The following is a 14351-nucleotide window of genomic DNA, read 5'->3' on the forward strand; positions in this document are numbered from 1 at the left end:
CTTCTAAACACTGATTAGGAGAATTATGTAAAATGGATTTCTTGTCAGGCAAAGCCTATTTCATACACAGGATGATTTAATATTCTTATTTACAGTGACTAACTGCTGGTGTGCCAAAATGAGGACACTTGAGAGGGTGACTGTGCTAAGATGAAAAGGAGTACTTGTGGCACCTTAGAGACTAACCAATTTATTTGAGCATGAGCTTTCGTGAGCTACAGCTCACTTCATCGGATGCATACCGTGGAAACTGCAGCAGACTTTACATACACACAGAGACCATGAAATAATACCTCCTCCCACCCCACTGTCCTGCTGGTAATAGCTTATCTAAAGTGATCATCAAGTTGGGCCATTTCCAGCACAAATCCAGGTTTTCTTACCTTCCGTGTATATAATGTCTTCTGCAGTTTCCACGGTATGCATCCGATGAAGTGAGCTGTAGCTCACGAAAGCTCATGCTCAAATAAATTGGTTAGTCTCTAAGGTGCCACAAGTACTCCTTTTCTTTTTTTGAATACAGACTAACACAGCTGTTACTCTGAAACCTGTGCTAAGATGGGGAGTCCCTGTCAAAGATGAGTTGCAGGAGAGTTGGTGTTGTCATCAGTTGAGTTAGGGGAGTCTGGAGAAGTCATTACATACAGGAAGACCATGATTTCATGGCAGGACACTAGGACCTCCTGGTACTTGTATTAGAACCAAAATTGCTTTCATGGTCCCAAAAAATACATAAAATACATAAAAATACAAAAATACATACTTTCAAAGGTAGGTGTATGCAATAGCACACATCTGTTTTATGCATGCAAATACCCATTGTGCAAGTAGAAATCAGATATTTGTACACACACTTGGCCAGTTAGGTGCCATTTTGGCTATGTGTCTGTGCAAATATCTAAGTCACACAGATACGTTTGGTTATGAATAAGGCTGCGAGTTTGTCACAGAGGTCACGGAAGTCACAGATTGCATGACTTTCCGGGACCTCTGTGATTTCTGCAGTGGCTGGTGGCTGGCCCAGGGACTGCCTGAGGGCCAGCTGCACCGGCCACTGCTGGGACAGTCTTAGGCCACTGGGCGCAAACCCCCCCCCCCCCTCCGCCAGCAGCAGCAGCAAGAGTTTGGGTGGTGGAGGGGGGTCAGGGCTGGGGGTTGGGGCACGGGACAGGGTGAGGGCTCTATAGAGGCACCGCCCCCGCAGCTCCCATTGGCTCCCATTGGCCAATGGGAGCTGCAGAGCTGGTGTTTGGGGTAGAGGCAGTGCACAGAGCTGCCTGGCCATGCCTCCGCCTAGGAGCTGCGGGTGGGTGATGTCACCACTTCCCTGGAGGTGCAGAGCCAGGTAGGGAGTCTGCCAGCCCCACCAACTGCCCCCCCCACCCTAGCACCAGCAGGAGTCCTGGGCTGCCCGCCGCCCCCCGGATCCCCCCAGCACAAGTGGGGGTCCCAGGCAGTGTGCGTGCCCCCCCCCCCCGCAAGATTTAGTCAGGGATATATAGAATAAGTCAGGGACTGGTTGTGGGCCGTGAATTTTTGTTTACTTCCCCTGTCCATGACTTTTACTAAAAGTACCTGTGACTAAAACAAGGTCTTAGTTATAAATACATAAGTTAAACGTGTGCAAATGCATGCATAGACTTTCATGCTCCTAATACTGGAAGTCAGGGCCTACGTTATTACAAATTTAGGAGAGTTTTCTCCTAACAATGGTAACTCTTTGACAGTGTTCGTTTTTTGTTTAACTTTGATGCATCATATGAAGCAAAGCTGTGTTCCACTGTTGGGTAGTAAATGTGCCTCGTTCATTTGCATTGTTTAACACAAAAGTTGACTTCCAAGTTTGAAGATCACTGTGTGTTCAGTGTAATTGTGTGAAATGCCCTGATGCTTTTGTGAGCTGTTGTGGGGTTAGTTGTATAAGTTAAACCACGTACCCAGTCATAGTGCTACATTTTTTTGAGTCATACTCAATATGGATAACCGGGTTTAAATAAGAAAAAAAGCATTCTGAGAGTTGTTTAAATAGCATTATCTTTTGTTGTTGCAAAACCAGCTTAGTAGCCTTATACGAGCTTGAATACACTCTTACCTCTCTTTGAATTGCCGATGCTTTGGAGATAACATGATTTAAGGAATAACAATGTTCTTCAAAAGTTCACTTGTCCTGAAGGTGACTTACAGACAATTTCTTACATACCCGCCCCTGGGGCCAGTGACAGTGGATTTTTAGGAGTTCCTGAAAACCCAATTGTCACTTGAGGAGCAACTCTTATTATAGTGGGGCAGTAGGTTGAGACAAACTTACTGTTTAACAGCTGATTCTTCTAATAAGCCCTGTAAGCTGAGTGGAAAGACTTAAATATATATCTTGGTGTGATGGTCAGGTAGAGAGTAAAACACTGCAGCTGAATCTCATAATCTTGTAACTTCCGGTATTCAAATAGGAACAACACGTATCTTAACACTCTCAAATTGTTCAGAGTACTGTAAGCAATTACAGGACTTTTTACACGATCTAGCTCAGATACTATTCTGATGAGGGCAGTGTAAAAATCTAGGTAGAATGCCAGTATTTATAGAAATAAATCCAGATCCTGGAGACAGGGCGTGGGTTAAACAGAGTGGAACTAAGATCTGCCACCTCAGGGCGCTTCCCCACTCAAAATCCTAAAGGCAGGTGGGGTCCTGAGACATCTTCATGTCATAGTGCCTTTCCTTGAAGGCCTCCACCAAATTTTCCTGCTGCTGATGTGCACAGAGCCACAGCTGTTGTCTGCATTATCATAGAGCCTAAGAGCCCAACTCTTTTTTGCTAAGCTCTGTACAGCACAGAACAAAAAGACAATCCCTGGCCAGAGAGCTTGTGATCTTAGAAAATTGTTGGCTTGACCCCACTTTTTCCTGATATCTTTAGAGAGAAGGCATTTCTTAAACAGTGAGCATGCTGCTTTAATATTCCCTCTACTCTCAAGGATTCCAGAAGTCCATTCCCACATGAAGCTGTCAGTCTTGCTGGGCTTTTCATGAATAGTTTTGAATTTTTAGGTTTCCTTGATCAAATGGCAGGTTGGCTTCATTTGAGTTCTTATTTATAGCACTCCATGCACGTGCATAGTGCTTCCTGAGACAAGTAAAGTCAGACTTCCTGCTTGCGGGAGTCTGTCATCTTTCCTGGCCCCTTCTTTTTAGTATGAGCTCATCCGCTTCTGTGCCCTGGATTTGAACAATGACTAAGGTATTTAACACAGTGCTGGCTGGCTTTTAACCCCTTCTACAAAGACTTGGACAAAAAGTCTGGTGTGAGTCTATCCCTGAATCCCATCTCCCATCCAGATAAGGTAGCAGTGGATTTGCAAGTCAGCCTTCTCTGCACTCGACTTCTTCGCTGTGGATTTTCAAATGAACTTCAGGGAGATAGGTGACCAGTTCTTATTGCACCAGTTTCAGTGGGAGTTGGGCACTTAACTCCCTAAAGCTCTCTTGACAACCATCAGCCTTGTTTCTTAATTGCCTGCTGGTACATCTCCAGACCAGCTGCTAATGTTTTAACTCTCATGTGGACTGAACCATGCCTGGAGCAGAGCTAGTTGAGCTGATAGTTGAAACCCAGGCCAGTGCCAGCAGCACTGTGTCTGCATTAGTACCACTGTTGTTGCTGCTCGGTTGACGGTGAGGTGAAGGGTCTTGAGGGCCTTGTCTACACTAGACGTTTTTCTTATGTCTGAGGATGGTCTTAATTCATTAATTTAAACTGGAGAGATTCAGAGAACACAAACCTGATGAATTCTTATCAATTTGCAAATGCCATGTCCCTAAAACTCTTACCACAGGGTGATGAGCTTGTAGACACCAGCTGTAACCTACCAATATTGAGGCACAGCCTTAGACTGATAGGCAATTGCTAAATTCATGTATAACTCAGTACTTTCAGACTGAACCTTGGTTTCTTGTGGCTGCAACAGGCTGCAACGTGTATCTTAATTCTGAGAAGATGACCATGATTTATTTGGTGGGGGCGATCAGTGTACTTGGCATGCTGCAGTACCTGGCACCTGCCCCAGTGGATTTATAATCTCAGATGGACGGGCACTTGAGTATCTCAGTGATTGGTGTGGTAGAACGACAAATGAATAACACACATTGATAGCTGCAGAGCAAATCATGCTAAGTAGCAATGGATATGTGCAATGCAAGGGGCTTCCCCTTTAAGGACGCTACAGTTACACCAGCACAACAAATTCTGTGTTGGTGACAACACGTACACGGCTGTCGTTAGTCATTGTTTCCTGAATCAGTTTTTTCAATGGGTGTATAACTCTGCCATAAAAATTCACTGAAGTTGGTTGCACAGCTTTTCTGTCTGGAAAAGACATGATAAGTTTGCTTCCAAACTATCAGTAAATCTATACAAGTGCTTTTAAATAAAGTTTACCAGTTTATGATGCAGCCTGGTGTTAGTGACATTTTGGAAATGACTTTGAGTTTTAAACTCAGATTTTCTCAGGCAATGATTCCGTAGTGTAGTCTTATTGATTTTTGGTTTTCTAGACAAATAAAAAGTGCATCGTTTCAGCCTCTTTCTTGCATGCTAGACACATTTGGCAATCCCTAACCTGAGCAGATTTTTGAAAAACCTCTTACTAGTTCTGGTATAAAGTTGTGAGAACTTCAGTCATCCCTCTTCTCCCCCCCCCTTTTTAAAGAAAAATAATTATACAGATTGTGTAAACAGACCCTTTTCAGTCCATGTGTTAAATTCATCCCATTCATTGACTTTTGTGGAATTGCATGAAGCTGAATTTCAGTATGTGTAACCCCATTAACACCGTGCCGCTCTGTCCCCCTCTAGTAGCTAGAACATGTATTTGTTTAGCTCAAGCAGTATACTTGTATCAACACCATTGACTGCAGGGATTGAATTGTGGACCGCTAGATCTAAAAGCAAGAGCCTCTATTGCTTGAGCTAAAGGAGCAAGCCTGTTTTATTTTGGAGGTGGTAGTGGACTTTTAAATTTCTATATGTCATCTAACCACTAGAGCGAGACGAAAAATCATACTGTGTTTGGAGGTTACATGTGGAGTGGGATAACTTGTTCTTTTATAGGTGTACATGACCTTTTACAACTATAGAGTAAGTGTCAATATAGGTTTCTGTAACTTTAGGGTCCCAAACAATATATTACAGGATTTCATTCCCAGGACTACAGCAATTTCTATCTAACCTGTCAATTGCAGAGGTTCCTGAAAATATTCTGTGCACTCAGGAATTTTAAATATCTTTTCTTCGGAAATGTCTGTTGCCAAATAACATTGCTTTTATGGATTTTGGGTTTTGTTTTTTGGCCATGATGACAAGCTGCTTGCTTGTAAATAATTTTGCATCTCGTTGCAAATTTAGTGCCTGGAGCAGAGAGCTCTGACTTGGTTGGCGTAGTGCCTTGCTTTTGAACACAGGTCTGTAGCAGTCAGGATGCAAAAAGAACTGGCTCTTCCTTTTTCATATGCTCTCTGGCCGCAGGTTTTACAGCTCTCTTGGAACGAGACACTTAACTATTAGTACTGTAATTAGGAAAATGCTGAACCTCTCATTTTTCTTAGGCAAATAAACTAAAGCTTTTAGCTAAGCATATGAGTATTAAGGTTTTCCTGTAGGGTGAAAGTAAACTAGAGATTTTTTCCAGCGAGGCTTCCTATAATCTTTTGATTAGTATGAATGCATTAGAGTGCGGAAATGAGGCAAAATGGTCCAATAGATCGGATGATTATATTACCGGAGGCTATGGTAATGCAAACTAGTAGTAGAGACCCCAACTGAGGCTATGGCCCTGTTGTGCTAAGCTGTTTACATACATAGGCTAAGAGGCTAATAAGACAAATGGTGTGACAAAAATATTATCCCCACTGTATTGATGGGGGAACTGAGGATATGTCTACACTGCAATTAAATACCTGCGGCTGGCTCATGCCAAGTGACTCAGGCTTGAAGGGCTTGAGCTAAGGGTCTGCTTAATTGCAGTGTAGACTTTCAGGCTCTGGCTGCAGCCCAAGCTCTGGGACCCTTCCACCTCGCAGGTTCCATCCTCAGCCTGAACAGCTACGCCATTATTGAGCAGCCCCTTAGTCAAGCCCCATGAGCCTGGGCCAGCTGCGGGTTTTTAATTGCACTGTAGACCTACCCGGAGCAGTGAGATGAAGTGGCTGGCCCAGGGTCACAGAGGCTGTGTGTGAGCAAATCTCCAGAGTCTCAGTTCAAGAGGCTCTCTAAGATCTGGGCCTGGGAGTTGGTAGATGTGGGGTGAAATCTTGGCCCCCATGAAGTCAGTGAGACTTTTGCCATTGATTATTTTAGGGGCATGATTTCACTCTTGGATTCTACTCTTGGCTTTATCACTGACTGTCACCTTGGGCAAGTCCCTTAACCTCACTTCCCCTACTTGTAAAAACCAGAGACAATATTTGTCCCCTTTGCAAAGCATTTTGGGATCTACCTGCAAGAATGCTTTATAAGTGCTCTATTATTATTTATTATAACATTGGATAAATAAAATAAGAATGAACTTACTTGAGCAGATTTTAATGGGCATGCTTGCACACCTCCTAAATAAGTGTCCTGGTGGTGGTGGGAAATATTTATCCAATACTTGCCAGTTAGGGATTTCTTTGTGGAAATGCTTAACATTGCATAGTTCCAGTTTTGATGGAATGGGTTGGTTTTTTTTGTTTATCAAATTGTTGTGCAACTTTGCATCAAGCACTAAGTTATCTGAGGTTGGAACAGTTTGAAATGCCAAAAAAGTGGTTGGTTTTTGGAAGTGCCCTTCTGCATTTGTTTTTCATGCAAGCAGGGAAGTTGTCACTTATATTTCTAAATTATTACATCCTTAGGCAGTCCTGCCAGCCTGTCTGTTTTCGGTGAAGGTGTCTCCACTCATAGAAAAAATTAGTGACCACAAGGATTTCAAGAAGCTCCTCAGGACACGGAATAATGTATTAGTGCTCTATTCCAAATCTGGTGAGTTCTCCTTTTGCTTTTGACTGTTCTTTGTACCTGATGAACTAATTTGTGAGCCCCATGGTGCTTATTTAAGTGCCTAAATGCAGACTCCCATGTTTGGCCCCCATTTTTTAAAATGTTGGCCAGTGTCGTCTTATTTTCCTGTACAGTGATGAGCAAGCTCTTGGTGCTCGATATGTAATAGCAGTAATGCACAGTTGTAATTTAGTAGTTAGAGCAAGGGCCTGGGAATCAGGACTCCTAGGTTCTGTTCCCAGCGCTGTTGCTTACTCCCTCTGTGACCTTGGATAGGACACTTCATTTCTCTATGGCTTTGTTTACCAACTGGCAAAAATGGTCACTATAATATCTATCAGTAAGGCTATGTTTTAGTCACGGGTATTTTTAGTAAAAGTCATGGAAGGGTCACGGGCAGTAAACAAAAATTCACGGCCTGTGACCTGTCCATTACTTGTACTGCACACCTGACTGAAACTTGGGTGCTCTGGGGCAGGGGGCGGCCCAGAGGCGGTACGGGTGCTCTGGGGGTGGGTGGCGGCGTGCGGCCTAGGACCCCCGCTGCTGCTGCTGGGGGAAGGGGCGGGGAGGCTGGCAGGCTCCCTACCTGGCTCCACACAGCTCCTGGAAGTGGCCGGCGTGTTCCTGCGGCCCCTACCTAGGCGGACTCGGAGGCGCAGCCAGGGGGACTCCGCATGCTGCCCCCGCCCCGAGCGCCTGCTCCGCAGCACCCATTGGCCGGGAACTGCAGCCAGTAGGAGCTGTGGAGGAGGTGCCTGTAAGTGGAGGCAGCTCAGAGAGCTGCCTGGCCACGCCTAGGAGTCGGGGAAGGTAAGCACCGCCCAGTGCCCTCGCCCTCTCCCGCACCCCACACCCAACCCCCTGCCTCAGCCCTGAGCCCCCTTCCGTTCCCAAACTCCTGCTGGTGTGGGAGGGGTGCGGTGTCCCGAGACTGGCCCAGCAGTGGTTGGTGTGGCTGGCCTGGGGGCTGCCTGAGCTGCTCAGGTGGCCCCCAGGCCGCAGCAGAAGTCACAGAGGTTCCAGAAAGTTACAGAGTCCGTGGCTCTTGTGACAGACTCACAGCCTTATCTGTCAGACACACGTATTTCTAATGTGCCTGTCGTCATAATATGTAAGTACCAACCTCAGGGTGATGCATTGTAAGGCAGAATGAATGAATGTTTAGAATACCAAAATACAGCCATTTGTACCACTAACACCTTTGGATTTTCTATGGTTGCCTCTTGTGTTGCTCCCCCATCTCCTTCATCTCATACCATGTCACTTGTGGGTCCTCCCTATAAGATCTTTTCACTGTCTTCTACCAATCTTATTCAAACTCTCCATCCTCCCCTTTAAGGCTGTTCAATCTTATGTACCTCTTTAATCTTATTTCCTCTTGCTCCTTACCCTTCTGCTTTACTTCCTTTTCCTGTTTGTGCCTTTGCATCTTCTTTTGTGCTGCTCCCCAACCTTGGAACAGTCTTCCACTTCTTGGTATATACCTGCTCTGTCTCTCCCGTGCCTCTTAGTTAAAACCAGCGTCTTCCATTAATTCTCCCCTGCTGATCTTCTCACCAGAGATGTCCCCTCTGAATCCATAACTGAAATCTTGTCCTGTGTCTTTCTGTCATCAGACATTGATTGCAAGTTCTTTTGGACAGCAGTACTGTGTGGCTCCATGTGTCATAAAGTACTGGGTATATTTATGGTGCCAGGTGAAAGAAACAGTGCTTTGAGATCCTTAGGGAAATGCAAAATGCTCTTACTGTCATGGATTTGATATTCATTTAGCCAGCACACATGGGAACTGCTGATTAACTGTGAAGTGAGATCAAAACAGTCTCTTTAATGCTGCTGCTTCTCCCGCTCCAGTCCCTGCAAGTACAGTAAGGAAAAGGAAGCAGCCAGGAAATGTTATTTTTTAATATTAATATCTTTTGAACTGTGCTTAGTGAAATGGACCCAAATTCTGTTCTCTGTTACATTGGTGTAAATCACCTAACCCCATTGACTTCAGTGGAGTTACTCCAAATTTACACTCCTGCAACTGAAAGCAGAATTTGGACTCTTCATATGGTGTTCCAGTGTTCTTTCTCCAAAAGAACTATTGTTGATAGAATTCTCCTGTTTGCTAAAGTGCAGATGCTTGGGGGAATTAACTTTATTTCTGAGGGTCGGTGGGGTGGGGGTGGGGTTATGCTGAAATTGGCACATATGCAACATGTGACTTAAATACTATTAAAATATTTATATGTTTGGTATAATGGGAAAGTGCTCGGACTTGGCCAAAAATTTCTTTGGAACAGATTCAAAGTGAAAATCATAAATCTGGTTTCTAACATTTTTCCATTTGAAAAGAAATTTGTTAAAAAGTGAGCCAACTGTATTGTTCAGCTTTTTAAAAGGCTTCCCCACCCTCCCGGCTTAACATTGTTAGTGGTGGTCGCTTTCATTTTTAGTACAATCGCAGCACTTCAGCACAGACATTTGTCAAATAGATGTCGCCCTATGGGCACACTTCAAAAGTCATGTTCTTGCTCTCTTTTTTTTAAATTTAATTGGCTGGATTTAACAATGTAAAGCATTGCACTGAGAGCTGTCTGGGGGATTAACATTTCCTAGAGTGGTGATCCTTATACGCAATTAAAAAATCTCTCGCTTAGCTGCTGTCCTGTAAAAAGTCGTTGGGCACGATTCTAATTCCAGATACGCACCACGTATCTGTGTTGAGATTCTGGCCAACTGCCGGTCATATTGCTGGTGAGAAGGGTTAAAATATCATATGGTGTTCAAGCAAGCGCTACCTAATATTCCTGGTACGTGCAGAAAACTAATTGATCATGAGGGATGCACCCACCTGCGGTATATGCTTATTCCATGCTAACAGATGCTTTCCCCAACCGTTGTTGCAGTCCGTGGAGGGAACCTCCTCCACGTTCTCTTCTAGTATTTCCCAGTTTGAAATGCTTTCCTGGCACTGGATTTGGTGATTTGAGTATATTTAGGCTTGAAAGGATTAGGTTTTTATACGTAAATGTTTTGTTAAGATTGATTTCACCTTATAAACAAATGAAAAAATATTTCCATCAATTATCGTTGAAATTTACAGGTAGGCAGAGGAAGAAAAATGCTGCTTGAGAACTTATTAAAATTTGATTAAAGGATATTTTCTTTGTGTATTTTGACATGTAATGTTGACCCCTCTCCCATAATTTCATGGCCTGTCTTTTGCTGTGTCTCCCCCACCCCCTTCAGAGGGGAATGCAGTATGAAAGCTCTCCTCTCCTTCCTCATTGGTAGGGTGACCAGATAGCAAGTAAAGCCATAAAAAGTTGAAAAAATGCTTTAAAATAAACATTGGTATTATCCCTTGAAATTATATTAAAAAAAATCTAATTTGGCCAAGCCTAGGTATATTGCATTCTGTACTGTTTGGAGCAAATGTCAGTCACATGGGGATCAGTGTTCGGGGACTAGGATAGTTTCCTTAGTACTAGTTCCAGTGGGAGGAGTCCCTGACAGCATAGCTTCATTGAGCCCATGCTGCAGAGACATGGAGCAATGCTGGGGACCGTGGAGCTGGTATACAGAGAAGGTGGTCCCTGTTACTTAGATTCCAAGATAACAGGTACTTTGTAAATGTCCTACATAGAACAAGAATGCTTTTTAAAAATTCAGCTGGTAAGCAGAAGAGGAATGTTCTTTGCAGCCCATGCCTCCTTGTTAACCCAGCCAGCATCCCCATATGTACACTGAAGAAGGGAGAAAGAACCCTCTTATGAGAACCCTTGGGGCAGAAGTGCTGCTGTTTAAAACTACCCTCTGGGAACTCTCAGGCCTTGGTTTGTGTAGGAAACATGTTGGCTTCTTTTTTTTAGATCAAAGTAGATAACCCCCTTTGAAGTGACCTTCAACTCTTAGTGTAGGCAAAGTTCAAGGCCTTAGTAATTGAGTTAGCTGGTAACAGATGGCCCTAGTGAAGAGTCAAAGGTGGAACCTTACCACCATCAGCAGAGCTTCCAGTCTTGCTAATTGATTGGTGTAGGCGAGTGAGTCTCTTCATGGGGATTAGCTTGTGGGGTCAGGCCCTAAACTGGTGGGATGTGGTAGGCTTGTTGGTAGTTTTTTTGTTTGCTGAGGAGCCAGTAATGGGTGCTCATGTGGTTTTGATGGTTCCATTAACATTATGTTTTACAGTGGAGTAGCTGATTTCTTTTAATACCAAAGAAGTTTTTTGAGTCTAGAACAGTTTTTATTGTAGTGGGTTTAAGAAGTCAGATATTGGGTTGAAAATAAAAATGCTTCTTAGGCTTCCCTCCTTAAATTTTTTTCTGATTATAGTTAATAACATTTTACACTTATAATAGTGCTTTGGGGGTATTTTGGAATGAAAGTGCTTTATAAAATCTAAACATATTTTTTGCAATGCTGTGCCATATCTATCTTTGGAACTTCAAATGCAGCCACTTCTAGGGTTAAAATGATAAGTCCCCCTTTACCATAGAATTTGAGCATCTCTTTAATGTATTAATCCTGCCAACATCCCTGTGAGTTAGCAAAGTGCTATTATTCCCATTTTACAGAAGGGGAGCAGAGCGGCTAAGTGGCTTGCCAAAGGTCACATAGGAAGTGTCTAGTGGAGCAAGGAATCGAACCTCTGTCTCCCAGATCTTTCGCTAATGCTCTAACCACTAGACTGTCTTTCCAAGGCAAACCACTGAGTGCACAGCTGTAGGGAGAAGGAGGTGGGAGAAAGAAAGTGGGCCAAGATACTGAAGTCTGTGGTAGAATGCATGACATACCCCCAGAAATGTAGGCAGCGATGCATGCTGTAGGTATAAATGTTCAGGGTATCAACGTTCCTTTCAAATTGCACAAGCTTTACTGATTCCTCTTACAAATGAGACTCTAGGAAAAATGTTCTCTCTGTGCTTTGGGCAAAAGATTGCAATTGCTGTATCTGTTGATTGGATTAACACTGTTATTACTGTTGTTTTCAGCTGCCACTGCTGAAAGTCCACTCAGGTTACTGTCCGACGTGGCCCAGGCGGTGAAAGGACGAGGTACTATAGCCTGGATAGATTGTGGGTATGTGATGCACTGTTTTCTTTTCCCCCTTCCTCTCCAGCCTTATTTTGGTACTGCTGATTTACCTTTTCAATGGCTGTAAATCGATCACATCCTATAATGGAAAGCACTTTGTCATGAAGGGTAACCCTGTAATTGGAGTGGGCGTACCTTTTACACACCTCCCTAGTCTTCCTTTGGGATGTCTTGGGATAGTCTCTTCCCCACAGGTCTTGTCAGTTTCTCTCTGCCAGCATGTTCTTTTGTCATGAGCTGGGGACTCTGGAGCATGGTCTCTTGCTGTGTCTCCTGCACCCCCTTCAGAGGGGAATGCAGCATGAAGGCTCTCCTCTCCTCCCTCTTTGGTAGGGTGACCAGATAGCAAGTATGAAAAATTGGGACTGGGGTTGGGAGTAATAGGTGCCTACTGAGAAAAAGCCCCAAATATCGGGCCTGTCCCTATAAAATCAGGCCATCTGGTCACCCTACTCCTTGGCTCCTCATGGAAGAGATTGTAACACAGAAGACTCCATGAGATGGAAGAGAAATTGGGGTGTACTCTTAGACAGCGCACCCTCATCCACTGTGCTCCAGGGCTGGGAACCTAAAGCTTAGGCTGTTCTCTGCTGGAGGAGAGCAGCAGGCTCAGGGGATGTTAAATGTGCAGCAGTGAACAGGGGGACCTGCCTATGGTTGAAACAGAACTTCACAGTGGGTGCAGCACACCCCTGTGCAGAGGGACAGCCCCAAACCTATGCAACACTTGCATCGTATATTGAGGGTAACATAGCTGTGGTAGGTTTCAGAGTAACAGCCGTGTTAGTCTGTATTCGCAAAAAGAAAAGGAGTACTTGTGGCACCTTAGAGACTAACCAATTTATTAGAGCATAAGCTTTTGTGAGCTACAGCTCACTTGTAGCTCACGAAAGCTTATGCTCTAATAAATTGGTTAGTCTCTAAGGTGCCACAAGTACTCCTTTTCTTTTTATAGCTGTGGTAGAACATGCAAACCTTGCATGATTTGTATAACTGCTTGGTTTGGAAGGGACCTGCTGTTACAGCATTTCACAAGAAGACTTATTTTAGAAACTTGCTCTCTCGCTTGTCGTTTCATGGCAGTTCTCAATGCAACATTGGGGAAACTTGTTTTTTTGTAAGTAGTCACTTATTTGAGGGGGAAGGAACAGGTGTGTGGTTTGCTTTGGTTCTAAGATCTGAAAGCCTCTACTGTGGTTCTGTTCATGATGCTGACAATAGCACAGTACAGGTGGTTTTAGTTTTCATATCCTGGTGTGTCTCTCTGTTTCTGCATCTTGAAAGCTATGCTTTTCTGCCTGCTGTTGACAGTGTCCACTTCCTGTACTTATAAGGGAACAGATTGCTGGCTCCCTTTCTAGGGACTGATATGCTGTTGTACAAGTAGATGCACTAGATTTAGCTCATCTATACACTCAAAGGGATTTTTCTAAAATTGCATTTTTAAATCCGGGACCTTCCTCTTTGGTTAACCAGTAACGTTCATTGTGGGTCATTGTTTTCTCACAAAAGTTAATTCATCATTATTTTGCTATCCTGCCACCTCTAAACAAATCTTAACTAACAAGGGACATGTTATGTCTTTCTTCTACGTTCTCGTTCTGTTGGGCTGGTTCAAGTGAATGTTCTGTCCTCCTTCCAGGAGATGGAGACGGTGGTTGAGATCGTTAGCGGGCATAAATCGAGGTAGCTCCATTGACATCAGTGGAACTGTATCAGTTTCCAACCTCTGAGACTCTAACTCAGCAAATGGATTGTGAAGAAGAAAATGTAGTGGGGAAATGTGGCATATCTCTGAGGTCCCCTCTTCTGCCAAAAAGTGTTGATGACAACTAAAACTTCACGGGCACTGCGGTCTAGTGAATAGGACACTGGACTAGAAGTCGGGAGGCCTGGGTTCTTTTCTCAGATCTGCTGCTGACCTGCTGTGAGACTTTGGGCAAGTCTCTTCACCTCTTTGTGACTTTGTTTCCCCTCTCACCCTTTCTCTTCCTTTTCTGATTTAGATTGTCACTGTGGGTCAGGAACTGTTGCTTACTGTGTGTGTGGGTACCTTAATGGGAGTATTGCTATTGAGCTCAGTGGGATCAGAATCTGGCCCTTAATTTCCCTGTGTTGGGATGGGGGAACTCAAAGTTTTGATCTTTGTATTACAACAGGTTCTATTGACCTTAATTCCAATATCTTCCTCCCTCTACTTTCCTTCTAAAAGGGTGTCACTTAAAACAAG

General features: G+C 43.9%; 1 protein-coding gene across 1 annotated transcript in view; it reads left to right on the top strand.

The window, feature by feature from the left end:
• Positions 1–14351, top strand: part of PDIA5 (protein disulfide isomerase family A member 5) — a 129432-nt gene that overhangs the window by 7894 nt on the left and 107187 nt on the right. Inside the window, 2 exon segments of the mRNA XM_084642897.1 lie at positions 6889–7015; positions 12019–12106. Of these exon segments, the coding sequence (XP_084499023.1) occupies positions 6889–7015; positions 12019–12106 (215 nt within the window).

Source organism: Lepidochelys olivacea, assembly GCF_965140295.1.
Source record: "Lepidochelys olivacea isolate rLepOli2 genome assembly, chromosome: 11".
NCBI classification, from domain to species: Eukaryota; Metazoa; Chordata; order Testudines; family Cheloniidae; genus Lepidochelys; species Lepidochelys olivacea.